Source organism: Balearica regulorum, chromosome 18, assembly GCF_011004875.1.
Source record: "Balearica regulorum gibbericeps isolate bBalReg1 chromosome 18, bBalReg1.pri, whole genome shotgun sequence".
Taxonomy (NCBI): domain Eukaryota; kingdom Metazoa; phylum Chordata; class Aves; order Gruiformes; family Gruidae; genus Balearica; species Balearica regulorum.
In genome coordinates this window covers 4,145,362-4,166,125 of record NC_046201.1, presented here as the reverse complement: position 1 = coordinate 4,166,125, position 20,764 = coordinate 4,145,362, and the positions used below count along the sequence as shown (strand labels likewise).

Below are 20,764 nucleotides of genomic sequence, written 5' to 3'. Positions count from 1 at the left end.
ACTACAAGAGGTGCCCTGAGGGATTTTCTCACTATTTTCTTAATAGGAAAATGAAGCACATAATACCTGAGTGGTCCAGGCTGGGTGAAACTCCACATCAATCCCTTCAAAGACTGTGCGATTGCCTGTAGCACCCTCTACCGGAAGATGCGATATTTTAGAGTTGGAAAATTAAAATTACTCAAGAATTCTGAATTATGCTTCACAAGCCATTGTGTCATTGCCTTTATAAACAAAAGCATAAAGCATGTAGAAACAATTATTTAATTTATGAAAACAGACTTTACATAATTGCTTTTATACAGGTTAATTCTTCCTGTTCTCTACAGTTATGCAGAAAACCATGATTTTGTAAGTGATGTTTTCAGGTCAGAGTTGGAGGTTTAACAACAAAGCAAAGGACACACAAGGCTTCACTGCAGCTAAGAAAGAGCCTTATTTGGTTGTTTCCCCCCTCCAACAATAAAAGCTTTGGGCATTGCCAGGCAGATGGTTCTTCCCACTCTGCATGGGTACTGCTAAGATGATACTGCAACACCCTTGGGACCAGAGTCTGGTATCTGTTGGTGTTAGACTTGAGCTCTGCTCCTCAGTCTGGTACTGCCTACAGCTTCTTCTGCAGGTGCTAGGTGCCACCCACCGTCTCTCCCATTAGTCAGGCAGTGCTAGGAGTATGCTGCAGCCACAGTTCAGTCTCACCCTTCCTTTGGCAGCACAGGCGAGTAATGCTGACAGCAACTTCTCAAGCAGTAGATGCAATAGGGTTACAATAGCCATGGGGCTGATTGCCTTCAAAGACTCCTACAGTAAAGCTTATTACTTGCTGCAGCTTTGTCTTAGGGCAAAGAAAAAGCAGTTAAAGTGGTATAGTCAAAAGTATGAGGTCATTGTTAATCCGCTCAAAGATACTGTGATTTTTGCAAGACAATATTTTGCAAAATGTAAAAACTGCAACCCCATTGATACACCAGTGACAGTAACAAGTGTCTCAACCATGTTCCGAGCTGGAGGAAGGAACTCATGGCTTATATCATCCAGCAGAAGAATGCTTATGCTGGTGAGTTCACAAGTGATTCCGCTGTAGGAACCATCACCACTGCTAACCACTGGCTAAAATATGAATGTATATGCAGACAAGTTATCTGCTACCTTTTGTAAGGTTATCACCATCCAGCAGTACCTAAGATCCAAGCAAGTAGCTTGCAGAGAAATCTGTGGGTGCATATGTAATCACAGCCTCCAGTTAAAGAGGTACCATTTTTGCCAGCAAATGTGAAATAGGTGGTAGTAGATTGGCACCACAATAGAGGCAGTGAGAGCGGTATCTTTTACATTAGCAATAACTCCTTAGTCTTAGGAAGCAGTACATGAGAATGGTAATGTAGGCTTAGAAAGATTAGGTATTCTTAACGAAAAATTCAAGAGAGTTACACCAAAATCCACCTATATATGCATATGCACTTTAAAATAGACTTGAAAGCACACAGTACAGACTAATGCACAAGACCAAACCAGATTCTTTCATCAAGTTTGCTTAGCAGAGTACAAGGGCTGTATTATTTTTTTTTTTTTAATGAGGACCAAAGCATAGGGGAACTCCAGGACAATTCCTACACATTAGAATTTTTGCCTACCTTTTATTATTGAAGAGATATTTAGCACACAACACTGAAGTGACATGCTATGCTTAAAATATAAATCATGCTTATGAAAAAAAAATCTAGCCATGAAAAACTGACCTCTCCTGCACCATCATACAAGAGCTGGAGGCTCAGAGAGCCCAGTCATGTAGTTATTCAGACACATTAACTCCTGTCAGTTTCCAGTTATGAAATAGCTCAATCCAAGTTTTACCAGAGTGCCAGAAAACAGGAAAACAGGACTATGCAGGTCTTTCTCTCTACCCACTACTCCCCCAAAACACTACACTGTACAACCACCTTTGTAAACAGAATAGGTTACTCTAACAGTTTAAAAGCAGAGGGGCAACAGATTCCAAGACAAGGCCTTCATTTTTGCTCTCCAGAGCAGGCAACTGCTTCAAAGCATTTCCTATGCTAAAGCTACCTGAACATACTTACAATTGATACTTACCCCTGCTCAACACTATTACTTGCAGTTAATTAGTGCTACTACAATCTTTAAGTATTTCTCCAAAAGGTAGAAGAGCTTAGGTCAGTTATGAACAGGGTAGAACTAATCAGGTTTCTGCAAGAAGTATCTGGAGAAGCAGCAATTCATTTGTTCTGCAGTAACAGAAGCCTGCTAGACACAGAAGTCAGAGGTTGGTGATCAAGCTGTTTTGAAGCCACCACTTTCAGAATATAACCTCTCAAGGTTTAGGCCTGCATTCTTGCCATTATACATTTTGATTAAGTATACTTAACATATCAGTTACTTTCTAAGAGAGCAATTCACACAGTTCAATGTGATGTACTGGTATCACTTTATTGAACTTAAAATATAAAACCTCTTTAAAAGCCTACTCAGTGTACTGATTACAGCAATAGGTTATGTAGAAAGCAATAGGTTACAAAGAGGTTTGCAGAGTAGAGGCTTAAGCTTTGCAACAAGCCTGTATGGCCTACTTGCATTCTTATGCCTGATGGACAGTAAACAACCAGAAAGAGAACAAGTATTTACAAGTATCTCAGAAAGAACAAGGTTTACAGTTAGAAATTCATATAATATGTACAGTTTTGAACTGTTCAAGTATGTTTAAGTTGGACAAAGTGCTACAGGTCACATAAACAACACAGTAGAAAACCAAGAGGAGCTATTAAGACAAAGAGGCAGCAGTCATTTGTGTGCCAAAAGACTCGTCGGTGGTTGCAGTATATGCAAGACCTAGAAATTGAAAGTATCTGGAGTACTGCCCTGAATCTGGAAAGTGTAGCTGGCAGCAGTAGATTCTGGTACAACATTCTGGTCTTCTTCCTCCTAGAAGGAAAAGAACAGTTTTGAAAGAGCAGTAGCATTTCAACTTAGTAGTCAGTGCTTGAATAGAAAATAAAAGCAGAAAAAATCCTGCAGCCACTTACTTCTGCTGAGAAATATTTCTCAATCAGGGTGGATGAGGCTTTGTACACTTGTTCATTTTCGTGTGACTGAAGAGCTTCAATTTTGTCTAGACCGCCACACTCCTCAACCATGAGGCAAAGTTTTTCAGTCTCATTAATCTTTTCAGCAGCCTGCAAGAAACATGGAATAACCTCAGGAAAGATACATGACACTAGCTACTAGAGAACTATTAGCAATACCTTGAACAATGATTGAGTACAACTGCATCCACATACCAAGAAGATATTAGAAATAGCATCCAGAATAACCAGCACAGTTTTGCTGTCTTTAGCTGAGAGGAGATTCAGCAGGGGTTCAACAACACCAGCCTGAACGAGATACACAATCTGGTCAATTGTTCCACCACTTGTGTAGTTAGTCACAGCCCACACAGCTTCCTTTTGAGATTTGAAATCCCCCTATGAAAGCAAAAACAAGGTATTTAAACACAGACAGTTGTAATAATAGTAAAAGCCTCAACACAGTAAGTAGGGTTTTTGTTTACCTTCCTCAGAATACCAATGAGATATGGTACAAGACCATGGTCTACAACTTGCTGAATCTGATCCTGACGTCCAGCAGTGATGTTGGACATTGTCCATGCTGCTTCTTTCTGAATGTTGTTTTTATGATGAGAAAGGAGACTTGGAAAGACAGATAGCGCTCCTGAGTCAATAACAATCTGCGTCTGCTCATCAGTACCAGTAACGATATTTCCTATGGCTCTTAATGAAGGAGTCTGAAACAAATATCAAAATAGTACTTAGGAAAATTGATATAATCTCATCTGTTTTAACAAATGCAGCCCCTCTGGTCTAGCCTTCCCAGTTAACAGCATGGTATGCTACATACTGATGAGTTTTAAGCTCCTCACTAGCATTACATATGCAGGTGTTAAGCATACCAGGACCGCACACCTTCCAAGGCCAATCTGCAAACAACTACCTACGACAGAGCTTAGGAAAACCATCTCTTAAGTACTAAATGCAGTTTTATTGTACTGTAATGATAGCATGCAGAGTCCACTTCTAAACATTGTCCCTAGAATTCAGCTTTACAACAGTAGTTCAGAGTTAAAAAGCAAGCTTTAGAGGATGTTAACTGTTGTGCTGGCGTGTGCGTTAAATCCAATGATTGTGTAGAATAGCTTGGTAGTCATCAACAGTAATAGTCTATGCCTCACATGGGGCAGTGTCCAGGCAAGATAGAATCTCAAGGCTTACCTACAAAAAACCTGGAACAAGCACCAGATTTGTGCAAATGAATGGTTCTTTTCATACATGGACACTATTCTAACTGCAGTTTTATTTATGACTCAAATCAAGCAACAGCAGTCTGCATGTCTGATAGCTTACCATTATTGGCAGTTCGCTACATCCCAGGAGTTTCACAAGTTGTGGCACCAACCCAGTTTTCACTACAACTTCTATCCTGTCATTGGAACCATCTGTTAGATAGGAGAGCGCCCAGCATGTGTCTGCTAACACTTCACGATCATCATGGTGCAAGAGCCGAACAAGAGTTGGGAGAATCTGCTCAATAGCTTCTATGGGTGGCGCAGGATTCTTATTACGACATAGGTTTGAGAGGGTCCAGGTAACATTGCGTAAATATCCAGACTGCAAGAGTTGAAATAAATGGGAAGCAACTGTTTAGTTACTTGAGCTCTTCTACTCTCTTATTAGTAACTGTAACTTAAATCATACTGCACACTTACAGCCAGAGAAGAGAGATCAGGAACAGCTAGTAGACTCAACAGAGGCTCAATTGCACCAAATTTAATAACCAGATCTCTATAGGTAGAACCATCCCCTGAGAAAATAAGAAAAATAGTCAGGTGAAGACCAGAATAGAGGTATGTGTGCATACAGAATCATTATGTGCTAGAGGATGAATGCCTCTACTGCTTAAGAAGGGCTAGATTAAATAAAAGGACAACAGGACTACTGCCATGGTTAAGTCATGAGACAAGCATGTGTTTTTCTAATCAAGCCACCAAGCTTATATTTTTTTCTGTTGGAAAATGAGGTAGTTTTAGCATATGTTTTCTACACAGCTTTTCTTCATAACTAAGTAGGGACTTATGTGTTTCCTTGAAACCTTATCTAAGCCCTACCACTAGAACAGAGCTCTTCCCATAATATGGGACTTCAAATGCATTATCATCATTGGTTGCATAATTGGGTTCTATAGTACAATGCTGAAGGAATGTCAAAGTTTCACTGAATTCTTCTATGGCAAGGTACAAAAAGTACCTTATAATTCAGTTTAAAAACTTTCAGGACAAAACTTTAAGAAAACTCCAATCAAATGAGCTTTTACTGAGCTCATTTTCTCTATGTGAAGATTTGGTATTCTCTAAGGCATAGCTGTTGGAAACCATAAATATATTTTTTGCTGTATTAACTAAATTATTAATTTTGACCAGCTTTAAGAATGGGATCCAACACTGACAGATCAAGTAATCCTGAAAGGTGCATGAAAAACTTCAGCATTAAATACTTCCACATCAGTAAATAGTTGTTTCAAAGCAAGGAACATTGGCCAAAACATACACAGTTATGCAAGCCATCTGCTTCCTCCCTTTCCCCTTCTAATCAATGAACTCTGCTCTGTATTGACAAGTCATAAAAACACCCAGTGAGATATGTGAAAAATCCCAGTGTTGTAGCATGGTTATATAGCTCTATCAAAACCGAACCGAAATATGGAAGCAAGCCACGTAACACAACCCATAGATTGCCAGGTATTGCATGAGACCTTCTACCAGGTCTGAAGATAAAGAATTGTTCAGAGCATACTCTACACATTGCAGAACATGTCTTTACTTGAAGAACATTAAGGCAGAGTTCTCAAGAAACTCAGCATGCTGCATGACATGTCAGTATTAGCATCCTCCTCTATTGCAGACCTGTTCCCTTAAAGAGAGTTGTGCAGCATATTGACATACCTGCAATATTTCCTAGAGCCCACACAGCCTGTTCACTGATGTGAGTATGAGGAGAGGCCAGTAGTGAGATAAAGGCTGGAATAGCCCCTCCATCTACTACTGCCTTTGTCTGTTCCGATGTGCCAGAAGCTATGTTGGTAAGTGCCCAGGCAGATTCAAACTGAATAGGACTACAGTCTGCTCTACTCAAGAAGGAGACAAACTTTGGAATCAAACCAGCCCGAATTATGTTGTCTATTGGGGGCTGCTTCTCTCTTGAGAGAAGTTTCCTAAGGAGGAAGACAAACAGAAAGCATTATTTTTGCCTGCAGAGATCTGAACAACAGATGAAACATTCTAAAAAATTCCATATTTAAAAAATAAAAGGTTCAGCATTGCCTTAACATTCAGAGAAGGCAACACAAGACATGAAGGAGAAATACAGACAAGCTGAACACTAGATTCATAAACCTCTGTTAACATTGGTTTTGGCATGTCTTCACTACATGAGAGCTTCTGCTCAGACCTTGAAATAAAGCAGACCTTCAAGAGTCATAATACATCTGACTTGCTAGAGGTTTCTCAGGAGACAGGTTAATGACTGCCAGGAGCAGCACTGCAGCAATTTACAAGCTTGCTAAGGGAGATTTTAGATTTGGAAAGAGAAAGGAAATTTGGTATACTTCAAAACCCAGAATAATGTGAACAGTAAGATGACTGAGGTGGATCACTGCACTCAAATATTATAGTCAAGTGTTAACACGGTTTAAAGATTTTTTTATTTTGCTGTAACAAATGGTTTATTATTATTACTCCTACAAGATAGAGTATTGTTTATTTTGCCACCTCAAAACCACTAGAAAGAATTACTACTTCTTAGTGAAATGTTCATGCACTTTAAACATTCAAAAGCCACATAGTCTCAATAAAATTATGACTAAGTTAAGTGTACATAAACATTGTATATAAAGCTGACTCAGGTGTTTGTTGAAATACTGTCTGATAAAAGCCATAGCTGCTGCCATAAGCAGACACTTAGGGTCATATTCTAATTCTTTTACCTTGCCTAGTTATTGGCTTGCACAGCTGAATTGGTTATCTCTAAATTCCTTACCTGGCAGCTTGAGTAGCCTGTAGCTGAAGCTCCATATTATTACTATTAACTCCTTTGACTATTTCTTCAACTGACCAGTGTGCTGAAACCTGTACAATAAAAAGTTACATGAACACTTTGTTGGGAGAGGCATGTGTCTTCATGACTGTGGAGGCCTTCTATACAATACTACAAGTAGACCTCAGTTTACAACCACTTCCTTTATTAAAGGATTATACTACTATGTGATACCCCAAAACCTCATCGGCTACAGCTTTATCTACAGTTATTTGATCTACTGAAAGCTTATTAATGAGTGCTTCACACCACTTAGTTACACTGATACAGTTGGCTTAAAACATAGCTTAGGCCGTTGTGTTTAAGAGTATTGTCCTTTAGACTTGGTAGTATAGACTTAAGTTGGTAACATATATGTATTCATGCCAGACACAGCGCTACAATGAATTCATACTGGTGAGACTGCATGAGCTTATATTGCAAAACCTCCAAGTGTGCCTGTTCAAAGTACCTACTTACCTGATTGCTCCTGTTTTCCTGAAGTGGAGAAGTAGCATCATCTGGTAAAGTGCTAACATTTCTTCTTTTAAGCATCTGGTCATCTTTCTTAGCTTTCCTCAGCTCTACATTAACTTCAACACGCCGCCTTCTCATCTCCTGAAGGATATACGTTCATTGTAAGTTTTTGGCTTTTACAACTCATGTTTAAAGAGATGATGGCTAACTAAAATACTAATGGCATCAAAATACTCACTGTTGAATCCTTTCCTTTGTTCTTGAATCTGTTCAAGCGAGCTGCTGCTACATTGGCATTCTCATTAGTAGACATCTTGCTTATTAGATTTTTGAGAGAAACCGATAAATAACAAGCCTGAAAAAACAGCAAGTAATAAACATCAAGTTTACTCCACAAAAGTTAAGAACTCAGATCAATGCTTGGTAACAACAGACGCCTGTCCATACTAGTTAGAATAACAGCCTCCAACTTGATCAAAGATACTAGTAACATTACAGCAGTCTCTTTAAATGCCTAATTGTTACAGCAAGCTCTAGCATTAACACAAAAACAGTAGACGCACATACATCATTGTATGACACTTCCAGCCACAAACAATATCAGAGTCATTGTTTGTAGGAGCAAAATTAGTCTTCCTTCCCATAGGCAGCACATATACATTTTTAAATACTGTTTTCACTGGTCATACCTGTATTGCACAGGCACCCCATCCGGTCCCACCTCGACCCCCTTTGATGGGAACAGCAAGATCTCATACTGGGAAGGTCCCCCGGGGGGACTTGCTGTGCCAGTGCTGCCAGCAGCACACAGTAGCAGCCACCCTGGTAGCGAGACAAGCCCTGCACCTTGGCCACCTCCAAGGCGACCCTCTACATTAGGGCTGGCTTCGTTTCGGCCCCAACTCAGCCGAAACTCACAGCCCGCTCTGGGACACGCCAGCCCTGTCAGCCCCACTCCAGGCAGCGGCCCGTGTCCGCGGATACCCGAAAGGCTCCGGAGGGAGCCCCTCGTAGGGACTGCCGGCCTGCCCTACTGCCCAGTCCCTCCTGACAGACCAGCGCACGGACTACACCCCAGTCTTCTCGCTGCCGCAGGCGGGCAGGCTCGCTCCCCCCTCCTGCTCCCACCGCGCTCTCCCTTCCTGCACCTCCACCGCGGGCTCCACGCGCAAGTCGCCGTCCTGCTGTCGCCGCACCGCTCCCAACCTGTGAGCACGCTACCACTACCCCCGAGCGCTCCAGGCGGGATTTAAATTTCCCGCGCCCTCGCCCTGCTATTGGCCAGTTCGAGCCATAGCAACATTCTGATTGGTCCGTTTGAAATGCAGCTCGTCTCGCGAGAAAGAGGAACGAATCCCCACCATGCTCCCAGAAGGACAGACCAGACGTCACGCATTCAAATACTCGTCTCCGCCTCAACACTACAACTCCCGGCATTCAGCGCGCAGGGACGGTGCCGGGCAGACCGCGGCGCTCCTGCCTCAGAGGCGGCGCACGGCATGCCGGGAGTTGTAGTTTCACACGGAGGGGGCTGGCTGTGCTGGGGGCTACCCAGGGAACCAAGAGGGCTGGGGAGGTCGTGGGGCTTGTGGCTCCCCCGGGAGGGATGAGGACGGGGAGGTTTTCACGCTCTGAGGGGTTTTCGGCAATAACGCGCCATTTCCTCATGTACAACCTAATTTCTACCTCAGTGACTGTCAGGTCACCACAGGCTTTTCCTGAGACTCTCATCTCCTGGAAATGTAGCACACAGGAATTTAAAGAAAATGGGATGTGAGATTGCAATTTAAAGCAATTCAACAGCAATCAGAACAGATCAAAATTAAATTGTACGGAATAGCAGTAAAAGTATGTCCACCCTTGTGGCACGCCCAGAAAATCAACAGATCGGGATTTTACCAGATGGGTTTAGCCTATTTACAAGAGATGTAATACAAAAGAACACCCTGTTTCACAGGAGATGTAATTCAAACCATAAAACCTGGGGGAAAAACATGACTCTGCCAGCAACTCAGGCACTTCAACATCTATAATGTACAACTCAGGTTAGAGAAGTGTTGGAGACGCACCTTGATACATCTGCGTGTTAAACCATTACGTTAAACTATTTATACTGATCTGTAGGTGCACGTATTAGTTGACAAAAGACATATGCAGAGGACGAAGAATTACCAGTGACATCCTATATAGTTTGTTTTGGGCCTTACAGCTCTTAGCTTTGCAAAAAAAAATAAATTAAAAAAGCAAGAGTATTTAAGCAAGAGTAGGGAAGTCAAGAGAAGGGAAAGCACATCAGTCACAGAGATATTGAAAAGAACTGTAGTTTGGCAGAAGAAAAAGAGGGTTAAAAGTTGGAATTGAGGTAAAACACCTGATGCGTCGAAGGACAGGAGGGCCAGCGTGAAGATAGTCTGCCAGATCATACGTTGCTGGTGAATGCGCAGTCCGGAGCAGCATAACCTCGACAAAGGATCAGGGGGAGTGCAGGGATGGGGTCCCAGGGCAGGGAGAAGGCTGTTGGTGAGCTGGGAACTCGGGGAGGCCGAGTACTGCGTGCTGCAGGCCAATCTGGGGCAAACATGCCTTGGGGCAGCCGGGAGGTGTCATGGCTTGAAGGGCCTTTACCAACACAGGGAAGCAACAGCGGGAGGCTGGGCAGCTGGAACGAATGACCCCACAGCAGCCAGGCTGGGGCTGAAGCAATGGCGACAGCAGGGGCAAAAACCACCGTGAGGGGAAGACACTCTGTGAGGGGAGACAGCTGGGTGCAGAGTGGGGCGAAGGGTAGCACTGCACAGGAGTCAGCAGGAGGGTCGGAGCAGTGGCCGGACGCCAGGAGGCCCGTGAGGGGAAGCGAAGCATTAAAGCCGGGCGTCCCGAGAAAAGGGCGGTTACGGCCCGAAGAGATCTCCTGAGGCGGGCGGGCGGGCGGGCGGGCGGGCGCGCGCGGAAGGGACAGAGGACGACGTCCTCGCGCCATACCGAGGAAGCTAACGGCTGCCGCGCGTGACAGGCTTTGAGCGCGCGCGCGGCGGGAGGGGCCGAAGGCACGAGCCCACCCCTGGAGCCAGCGGCAGCTCGTGCTCGCACGGTGTTGGGAGGGGCGGGGCCTCGAGCCCCGTCGGGGCGGGCAGCGCCCTGCCCAATGGTGTGCAAGGAGGGAGGAGCCGGGGCGGAGCCATGAAGGGGCGTGGCAAGAGGCGGGCGGTGCCATACCGTCACGAGAGAACGTGAAAACTCGCTTAGGGGCGGAGCCAGCGCCGTCGGGCGGGGCTCTTACTGCGCGGCGCTTTCAGCTTTTGCTGGGTGACCCAGTGGCCTAATGGATAAGGCATCAGCCTCCGGAGCTGGGGATTGTGGGTTCGAGTCCCATCTGGGTCGTGCCGCACACGTTTTGTGGCCCTGCGGGAGATGTAGCGCGAGGCTGCCTGCTGCCTCTCCTGAGGGCGCGTAGCGCAGCACGGTGGTCATATCGCCCACCCGCAGCCCCCAATACTTTTAGCCGCGCCGCAGCGGCCGGGGCCGGTGGAGAAGTTCCGAAGCAGAGGCAGCAGCTCGGCCTGCCGCTGGCACAGGCACCAGGCGCGGCCACAAATTCCCTCAGCCGGGCCCTCGGCAGCCACCGCCCTGTCAGCGGGACGCCTGCCCGCGCCGTGCCGTCTGTCCTGCCCGCCGTCACCGCCGCCCTTCCCAGGCGCCACCGATCCTGGTGCCGCAGACCGTCGCCTCCGTCTCCCTCCTTCCCGCGGGGATCCCGTGGCAGCGCAGCGCCTCCGCCCGGGAGGAGCGTGAGGCGGCCGGAGCGAGCGTCGCCTTGGCCGCCGCAGGTTTGTGGCCGAGCGTGTGGCTGGTGAGTGTCCCTGGCTGCCGGGAGCCCAAACGAGCCGGGACCGGTTCGCGGGAGAGCGGGTCTCCTCCAGGCGCTGCGGACCTGAGGGTGGGCTGGCCGGGGAGCGGGGGCCGTCGCTGTGTCCCGGCCACGGTCGCATCTCTGGGGCGCACCGTGGGTCCTCCAAAGCCGTTGTGGTAAACGTGTAGGGGAACCCGAGCCTGTAATTGTAACTCCTGCTGCTGCCGGGACAGCCTTCTGCAGGCTCTTGGACTGCGACGTGGTCATTGCGCTGTCGGTCCCCGTTTTCCTCAGACCAGGAGTCCCGCACGGAAAGCTTTTCCCCTCTCCAGTGCTGCTGGCATACCTGTGGCTTCTTGAACGGTAGAAATACTCCAAACGCAAAGGACAGTTCCTTTTAATCAAGATCCTGTCCAAGTAAAGAGTCTGGAGAAACTCATTAATACAGACATAGCCACATGGTAATATAGGTTGAGTTACACTACCAGCTAATTTAAACAGAAAACTTCCTGGAGCACAGAAGATCTGCAGGAAGGACACTGACACATCTGTCCATCCATCCATCCATCCATCCTCAGCACAACCATCAACAGCACGAGCCTGTCACATTGGTGACTTCTCTTGCTGCAGGTACACATGCTGGTCAAGCAGGTGATGAAGTACATAAAGAACATATGAGCTCACCTCTGCCTCATCCTTAGTTTAAATTCCTATTTCCTAATAGCTATCTTGGGATACTTTTGGATTTAAAATGTTTAAAATAAAAAAGGAATATGAAGATTAATAAATGCTGCAGTAGAAACTTAACACACTAACAGATATGTTAAAATTTCATATATTTTGTGCGCTATTCTGGCTAATTGTCTGTATCTTCACCCATAGCTGCCTGAGATAAAGCCCTATACTTTTAAAAATTTTATTAAACTGCTTAATTAAGGCAGTACAAAACAAACAATGTTTAAACTAGGCAATAGCTGGCCCACGTGCCGCAGGCATTACTGTTGGGCAGATTTGCTGTTGGGGGTGAGTTTCAGGAGCTGGGATATAGTGCTTTTGTAGGGCTTTAAGTTATTAGTTGCACCTGGTGTGGTTTAACCTGGCAGGCAGCTAAAACAACCACACAGCTGTTCGCTCGCTCCCTCCTGCTCCAGTGGGATGGGGAGAGAATCAAAAAGACAAAGGTAAGACTTGTGGGTTGAGATAAAGAGTTTAATAGGACAGAAAAGGAAGATGATGATAATAATAGAATATACAAAACAAGTGATGCACAGCACAATTGCTCACCACCTGGAGCCAATGCTCAGCAAGTTCCTGAGCCGTGCCACCTCCCAGCTGACCCCCCAGTTATATACTGAGCATGATGTCATAAGGTATGGAATATCTCTGTGGCCAGTTTGGGTCAGCTGTCCTGGCTATGTCCCCTCCCAGGTGCACCCGCCTTCTAGTTGGCAGAGCAGGATGAGAAGCTGAAAAGTCCTTGACTGCTTGGCAACAACTAAAATATTAGTGTGTTATCAACATTATTCTCATCCTAAATCCAAAGCACAGCGCTATACCAGCTGCTAGTACAAAAATTTAACTCTATCCCAGCCGAATCCAGGACAGCAGCTTAAAGGCATAAACCAGTTCACTAACTTTCATGACATCCAGTAGCAGCTAGTGAGCTAAACTGTCACAATGGAAATCTTGTCTAGCTATAAGGTCACCCATTTCAGGTGGGAACACAGGGATAAGCCTACTTAACTCAGTAATCCAAATCAGAATTGGCTTGGTGTGTGAAAATTTGCAGTTCTTCATGTTAGCAAATACAGATTTAAAAATAAAGCTTTATCCAGGGTCAGCAGAGATGTCCCTTGGACAGGACAGTAACTACAACATTTTTCAGTCTGAAAATAATCACTGGAAAGGGTTTCTTAAACTAAAAGAGGAGATTACCAGCTGTGTAACTGGAGGTGGCCAGAAATACCTAAACATGTTTTATCGCAATGCACATCCTTTACAGACGCAAAATCGCAGTGGTGATGCATGTTCCAGCATCCATCAGTTGCACTTTATAATGTAGTTCTCCATATCCAGTAAACCCATATTTGTTCTGTATGATTTTCTCTACAAAACGCCATAGGAAACAAGACCCTCCCCCAAAATAAAAATCTTGCTAAACCCAGGCATCTATATGTTACTCACAGAAACGCAGGTGACTGCGGGCAGTGTAGACCTGTGTGCATAGGGGAAGGGGGTGTCCGTGCGCATTCCTCCTGGGCAGGGGTAGTGGGAGGCTAGCGGGGACGGCAGCAGCTTGGTCTTGCTCCAGTGGGTTGTCCAGTGAGTGATTCCTGTTTCCCCTAAGGCTGCCTCTCATTAGCATGAATCGGGGGAAGGGCATAAAAAGACTCCAGTTCATTTTGTGTCTGGAAAAACTTTACTTCAAAATGACAACCAAAGTGTTCTGGCTCCTCTGCTTTGTCATTAGATCATCTTCCAGCTCCATGGCCGGTAAGTCTGTTAACATTCAAAGTGGGGCTCGGGCATATTTGCCTTTGCTATGAGGGGAGGCTGAACACATTACTACAAATCCTTGCCTGAGCAGCCCTCTTCAGCTATAGTCTTTTCAGCAAGTGGTAGCAGTAGTCCCAAAAGGGCTCAAGACAGAAATATTTCAACATGTTTGTGGGATGGGAATGTAAATTGCAATATTTGATTTGTCAGCATTTGAAAGAATTAAGAGCACCTGCCAAAAGCAGGCAGCTAGCTGGTGCCATGAATCCTGCTAGCCATCATTCAGCAATTAACATTTGACTTGCTTCTGCATGTAGGATTTTTTTTGATTTGTATGTGACCTTTCCCTTTCAGTCTCTTTCCCCTCACCTGTAAAATCCAGATTTCTAATTTATTTCAACATGTTCTGTGCTGTCATGTGTACCTGCAGCAAGCTGTCCTGCAGATTTTATTTATTTTTGTTTAGTACCTCTCTGATGGTACAGAAATAAGATACACGTCTGTTCCATTGGGAAGGAGAAGTTCAGGAGCTGATTATCTTGCAGTTGCATTTCTTAGGTTGCAAGAGCTAGACAGGAATATGCTGGTTTAGGGAAATGAATCTCAAGGTCCTGAACGGATTGAGTAGAGTAAAATGAACTATTTCTTGTTACAACCCATGACTGAGAAGGCATGATAAACTGGTAGAAAAGTATAGTTATAAACCCAAGTCCAAAACACCTGTTCAGAGTTCACAGCTTCATATTGAAATATCTCCAAAATACCCTTGCCTATTGCTTTCTTTAGCTTGGACTTCTTCCACCCCGTTCTTCATGGACATTCTTTTGACTTTACGTGTGGCCAGCCCAAATATCAGGGAATCTTTCCCATGACAGCAGCTGGTGAGAGCAAAGGGGGAGAAGTGGCAAGGTCAGCAGTTGAGTCAGTTATAGAAGATAAACCAGGACGTTGTTCATCTGTGTATGTCAAATATCTCTTTTCACATAAGGAGTTAGGATCAGCCTCCTACACGATGCTAACCACAGGCAGTGAACACCCAGACAGCGGCTGTGTGTGGGTGAACTGTTTTAAAACTGTGCTGGCTAACTAAAGGCATGCAGTGAAGGACAAAAGTAAAGGGAAAACTAATAGCAAGAGGAAATTTCTCTCTTCCCAGGCTAAATGAAAAGTCATTTTGCTTTGTGAGGTCCAAATGATCAAGGCGAAGGTATAAACACTTAGGTGACTGTCCAGCTTTTCACTAGATTCCCAGACACTTCCTTTCTTTCTCAACCCTTGCCCTCTCAACTTTGGAAAAGCCTTGAAATAACTGTTACTCAGCAGCAATAGCCTAGCTACCAGACTGTGGTACTACTACTATACAACTCTGTAGTGCAAAAGTCAGAGATCCAGCACTGCGGATAAAGATCTTTTCAGTAGCGTTCAAAGCCCAAAGCTGCTGAAGAGTCCAGATGACATTGTCAATAAGGCATCCCATGGATGGGAAAACCAAATAGTTCTGTTGTCATGGTCTTTTAAACAAGCATCCCAAATGGCAATGTGAACCTTGCTTCCTCGGATGCTCCCTGGAGATTCAGGCTTTTGAGAAAAGGGTTTGTTTATAAGTCATGTTTTTAATTTGCAACAATAATAAAGTAAAAATGCAAATCTCCTGTGTTTTGCTCACACAGCTGCGCTCTCTGTACTGGACCGTCTATGTTTGAGTGCAGAAGAACGAGGAGCTCTACTGTATTTCATCTGTTGAGGGATTTATCAGTTACGTTGTCATATTGTTGAAAGCATCACTTATGGACCTGAGTCTCAAATCTGCCAGGCACTTTCCATTCAGAAGCACGTGGAAGAAAAAAATTAAAATGCTAATTTGCTCTTCTCTTTTTGTATGTAGGATCCCTGCTTTATACTGAGAAGCCCAGCCAGGCTCTCGGCAAAGATGCTTATAGTTCAGGAGACGCTGCACCTGGCCAAGTCAAACTGCCAGCCTGGGGAACCAGCAGTGCCAGAGGGAACCACACAGAACGCTGGCTTCTGTCTCCCGCCGATCTGCAGCAGTCAAACCCTCCTGAAATCATCTCCCTCTCATCAGACAAAACGAAACGCACCAAGCCTTCTCTAGAAAACAGCACAGGGCTGAGGAAACACCTCTTGCAGTATGGAGGGGCCCTGCCTCTGGAGAGCGCGACTGAGGGACCTTCTTCTGCCTCCTTTGGCTTCAACCACGCAAACAGAAAGCACATGGATAGACGTCTGGCCGAGGCTGCCAACAGCGTGTCAGCTCACTTCCAACATGCAGCATCTTCCTATCAAAAGATGACATCCTTAGTGGAGGCTTATCCTTTTCTAGACTCTGGAGCAGTGGAGTCAGATGATCCTAACACACTGGATCACTTCAACCGACCAGGCAAGATAATCCTCCATAAACGTACTGATCCCTTGAAAAAGATCACCAAACCCTCCTGGGTCACCAACCGCCAGTCATCCAGCTTGCCGTACCACTTCAGCACACTAGAGAAAGGTAAGGGATAGACTGCCCTGGCAAGGGATACGGTGAGCTTTCCAAGGGTCGGGTGGCCCAATTTAGATGAAATATCCCAAAAGGGCCCCTTCCTGTCCCTCATTCTACATGCCTGTTCTAGATGGCGATACGGAGAAGGCATGTCTGACCAAGTGCAGGAAAGAGAGAGACGAAGTGGAGGCCTACTGCACGAGTGAATTCGGTAAGAACCGCACAGAAAAAGCAGGCGCCACCTGTGATCATCTGTTACTGACTTTTAAGATACGGTTTCACTGGGTGTGTTAAATAATTACTAAGTACACTAAAAGGACCCATCACAGCTCTTTATAAATGTACTACAACAAACGGTACCAAGTCATACATTACCCTTTCCCTACCTTGGGTTAGTATTGCTCTTTTTTTTTGTTTCCTCTACTTTCCACCCCTGGGAGGAAGACAGTCTTCTTGCTGCTGGTCAATTGTTTTAGATACTCTAAGATTAAACATTGTAGTTGTGTTACTTACCTCTTACTATTTAGAGTGAGTTTGTGATTTTGGGGGGCTGAAGTTTCAAATTAAAACCAAACAAAAATAAAACTGTGATCCTCTCTGTATAGAGGATTCTCCTTGAAGTTCCTTAGAATTCAATGTCTTTAGTCTGTGTGTCCAAGCTGACATAGCTAAAGATGGTGAATAGCCTGGTATTTTTGTACTGACTGTTTAAGAGCAAGCATTTTCTGACTGAAATCTTGCCTTGTATTTATGAAGTTGTGAAACAGATACCAGCTTTTTCTCACAGTATTTTAAGAGATAAGCAAAATACATGCCTAGTGGTAACAGATGTTTCCATTTGTAGAATATAAACACGTTACAAGACATCTGTTTTCTCTAAATGGAGAAGTCAGGAAGTGCTTTCTACAAATGCTATATTCCTTAATTTTTACCACTCTCATGCATTCCTGTCAAACACAGGCCTTACAGCGACCTGACCTTTGTTTCAGCCTTTAACAAACAGCCGTCTCATTCATCTCTTCCATTGAAAAAGACATCAGCCCAGGTTCCATTGCAGTGATCAGACAGCGCTTTACATTTCTTCACATTTATAGTGCAGATTGAAGAATAAATGACAAAGTTCTCATTCAGTGAGGCAGTGTGACACCAGTTATAGAAGTCCTCTTTGCCTTACCTCCCTAACACCATTGTTGTTTTCTGATGCCTGTGGTCAGCTCAGCACTTGTCAAAACCAGAAGTTGGGTGGACAGCATGAAGTGATTGAGCGTACATGGCCTGCTTGGTGCCCTTGTTTCTTGGTATGACAAGGGCTTTTTCTTTCAAAAGCTGAAGTGTTTTATTAGCAGGTTAACTTTGGACTTCATTGTGAAGTTTTACATTTGAAAATTTTACTTTGTTAGGTAAATGTGTCCACTTTTTATAAATCAGGATGGAAAACAGTATGAAAGTCATCACTCTCCTTTCAAACATTTTATAAACTTCACTAAGAAACATCTCAGCGTAAGGTTAGTAACTCAGCAAGAACTAAGGTGATGACCTCATCAAATGTGATTATTTGAAGCAACTCCTATTTTCAAGACTGAGCCAAAGAATTTCTGCTGACACTTACTTTACAGCATTTCAAATGAGAGCCTTCACATATATCCCGAGTTGCCACCAATATATGTAATCTGATGCTTGCTTTTTCCCCCCCCTCCCTTAAAACAGCAGTGAACGGAATTGTTTATAACATGGAGAGACTGGGGAATGGAGTCCACTTGATTACGCTTTTGGTAAACAGCGATGGATTATACAAGATGAGTCGCCTGTATATTACTCCTGATGCCTTCTTCTTTCGAGTTCACATTCTAGTTGTGGATACTTTAAACTGCAGTAAACCGTGTCCAGACTTTAAACTTGGTAAATAATTTCAGCTAAATCCATTCCGCTATTCCTCTGCATGCAGTGCAATTTTATTCTGCCTTAGTTTAATAGGCTTATCCTGGGTTGCTAGGAAAATTTGAAAAAAAAAAACTCCACCAAAAAAACCCCCTCTTAAACTAGACAGCTTTTTGCTTCCCAGTTTCTCTAAAACCTTTGAGAAGAGAACCAACTGCGTGAAGTTGTCAGGTAGCAGCATAGTCCTTTCTTAACTTTATCTAGTTCCAAAATGATTGCAAGAATTTTCAAGATTGCAAAAAAAAAATTTAAGCAGGAGCTTAGATGATGTCTCTACAGTTCTCCTTCTAAATGCAAGTTTATCAAATACCAGTATTTCCCCCAAAAAGTTTCAAATTGCAATATAACACAGTAAATCATTATTTCCATGCAAGCAGAACCCACAAGTCCCACTGAAGTTCAGGGTGCCACTGTACTAAGCCACACATTCAGGAAATATTTCTGCAGGGTACGTCTTCACATCTGTTCAGAAATCTGTTGCCCTTAGAGCAAGCGTAGTGAAGAAATCCACACTTTCTTCACCGCACAGAAGTCTTGCTTGTTTTGCAGGCAGCAGATACATTGTGATGGGTTGGATCTACCACAAGAGACGACAGATCCCTGCAAACCTGCTGCAGTTCCTGCGAGGGCGCCTGAGGCCAGGGGATGGCTTGCTTAGGAGCAGCAGCAGCTATGTGAAGAGATTCAACAGGAAGAGGAACCGCAAAGTGCAAGCGGCTCACACTAAGTGTCGATAAGGCTCCAGTAACCTCTGGCTAGGACATGGGCAGCAGCAGAATTCACCTACCAGAATAAACCTGGGTTAGCAACAGCAGGAGGTAGTTCTCCTCGCCTCTGAAACTGGTTACAACAGAACACATGGTTTTGTGCTTTAGCAAACGTGAACGGAATATTTCGACTAGGTACCTATATATTGTGAAGTTTAGCACAAAGTCAAGGGAACATTAACTGGTCGTGAATTTGCTCCAGCTGCTTTCAGAGCCACAGGTTATTATTGCCCCCTCTGCTGTAACGTACCCCTAATAATCTGTAGTAATTGTAAAGTAAAATTCTGGAGGCGTTGTTCCAGGCACACAAGAAGAAACTGCACTTTCAAACCCTTAACCCTGAAGAAATGTTAGATGATACCATAGCTTTAGTTGTAGAGGATGTCCTTTGTTTTCACACAATTCTGCCTAAAGTATATACATGCAATTTGATTCAAAAGAACCCAACAAAACTAAGTATCATTTGTATTGTTTTGATGTCCTCAAACATGTCCATAACACTTGAAAAAAATTACATCATTCTTCAAACAGCTGGATTTTCACATGAAGCATACAAAATAACTGTGTAATTATTTGAGCGTATGAATACACTAACTGAAAGCAAATCACATAATGCACCACACAAATGCCCAGTTAGGCTTACAAATAACAGCCCAAGTTCATGCCAAGGACTGCAAAATAAGCACGCAATTGCACGCACGTTCCATATGTCAGTTCCTCAAAAGTTCTAGAACTGTGTACTGAATGTCACTTTCCTGTGAGAAATATTATCAAGTTTGTACTTGCACATCAGTAAAGTTACTTTTTGATTCAAAGATAGACTCTTTTAGTACCTTTAATGCGGTGGGATGTAAGAACCTATGAAACCTCTGCAAAGGGGATCTTAATTTTTGCTATTCTGAGTCAGCATTGACAAATCCTAAGTCTTTTAAAGAAACTTAAGAAAATGTTCGTGGGGTTCTGGAAGACACAGAGAGATTATGTAACGATATTAAACAATAGCATCTCCTTGTTTGACAAGTTGGCCAGGGATTTTAAGATACATATTTATATGAAAAAAAAGTGAAAATGCAGTCTAGCTTAAAAGAATACACATACAGTGATACATATGATGTGACCTGGAACAGGAGGCAGTGGCTTCTCTCAGCATTTTCTGTTTTGAAGCGGAAGTCATTTTCTCACAGTTCTACCTCTCGTACATGTCCGCAGCCTGAGTTAGCGTCACTGAGAAGCAGCGGAGTAGCGGACAGGCGATAAGTCACACCATATGAAGTATTTCTTGATATGGAATAGGAACCGAATACCAAAAGCCAACATCATATTTTGGGACACAGAAGGCTGTTACTGTAGGACAGAAATTTACTCATAGCTTGTGTCTATCTAAAAAATGTACTGTCTCACTTTTGCTATGTGAAAGAAGAGTTCGCATGGAGCGCAGCATGTATAGATGGAATTTTCCTGAGACTGTGAGGGGGCTTTTGCTTTGGCAGAACGACTGTTCCTGGCAATGAATCAAAGCACTGGTGTGGACCGGGAGGACAGGAGGTGGAAGGAGGAAGGGTTACATGTGCATCTCAAGTTTGTTTCTATTTTC

At 44.1% G+C, this 20,764-nt stretch overlaps 2 protein-coding genes and 1 non-coding gene across 5 annotated transcripts; 2 read left to right on the top strand and 1 right to left on the bottom strand.

Moving 5' to 3' along the window:
- Positions 1 to 2,429: 2,429 nt before the first annotated feature.
- On the bottom strand, positions 2,430 to 8,833 carry KPNA2 (karyopherin subunit alpha 2). The gene is made up of 11 exons (XM_010311550.2): positions 8,765 to 8,833; positions 7,855 to 7,971; positions 7,620 to 7,757; positions 7,104 to 7,192; positions 6,011 to 6,279; positions 4,778 to 4,872; positions 4,416 to 4,679; positions 3,566 to 3,799; positions 3,297 to 3,479; positions 3,042 to 3,191; positions 2,430 to 2,940 (listed from the first exon to the last, which is right to left on the bottom strand). Exons 2-11 carry the CDS (start codon positions 7,927 to 7,929, stop codon positions 2,848 to 2,850), a joined length of 1,590 nt encoding a protein of 529 aa, XP_010309852.1. The 5' UTR covers positions 7,930 to 7,971; positions 8,765 to 8,833; the 3' UTR covers positions 2,430 to 2,847.
- Positions 8,834 to 10,924: 2,091 nt separating this feature from the next.
- On the top strand, positions 10,925 to 10,997 carry TRNAR-CCG (transfer RNA arginine (anticodon CCG)). Its single transcript has one exon. It is a non-coding gene; the product is annotated as a tRNA-Arg (tRNA).
- A 402-nt stretch (positions 10,998 to 11,399) lies between these two features.
- On the top strand, positions 11,400 to 19,981 carry C18H17orf58 (chromosome 18 C17orf58 homolog). Of its 3 annotated transcripts, none has more exons than XM_075770786.1 (5): positions 11,400 to 11,466; positions 15,848 to 16,474; positions 16,596 to 16,676; positions 18,173 to 18,364; positions 18,953 to 19,981. In XM_075770786.1, the coding sequence occupies exons 2-5, from the start codon at positions 16,195 to 16,197 to the stop codon at positions 19,138 to 19,140; spliced, it is 741 nt and encodes a 246-aa protein (XP_075626901.1). In that variant the 5' UTR covers positions 11,400 to 11,466; positions 15,848 to 16,194; the 3' UTR covers positions 19,141 to 19,981. The 3 variants fall into 3 exon arrangements, with proteins under 3 accessions (XP_075626901.1, XP_075626899.1, XP_075626900.1); XM_075770784.1 differs by lacking the exon at positions 11,400 to 11,466 and adding an exon at positions 13,723 to 13,959; XM_075770785.1 differs by lacking the exons at positions 11,400 to 11,466; positions 18,173 to 18,364 and adding an exon at positions 13,809 to 13,959.
- Positions 19,982 to 20,764: the final 783 nt, after the last annotated feature.

Bases quoted from the DNA above. Each gene is read 5' to 3' on its own strand.
- KPNA2 (XM_010311550.2), bottom strand. From the start codon at position 7,929: ATGTCTACTAATGAGAATGCCAATGTAGCAGCAGCTCGCTTGAACAGA. The intron at 4,873-6,010 runs GTATGTCAATAT...TTATTTTCTCAG, and splicing joins GGCTCTAGGAAATATTGCAG to GGGATGGTTCTACCTATAGA. The intron at 2,941-3,041 runs GTAAGTGGCTGC...TTTTCCTTCTAG, and splicing joins AGAAATATTTCTCAGCAGAA to GAGGAAGAAGACCAGAATGT.
- C18H17orf58 (XM_075770784.1), top strand. From the start codon at position 13,830: ATGAATCGGGGGAAGGGCATAAAAAGACTCCAGTTCATTTTGTGTCTG. The intron at 13,960-15,847 runs GTAAGTCTGTTA...TTTTGTATGTAG, and splicing joins ATCTTCCAGCTCCATGGCCG to GATCCCTGCTTTATACTGAG. The intron at 16,677-18,172 runs GTAAGAACCGCA...CCCTTAAAACAG, and splicing joins CTACTGCACGAGTGAATTCG to CAGTGAACGGAATTGTTTAT.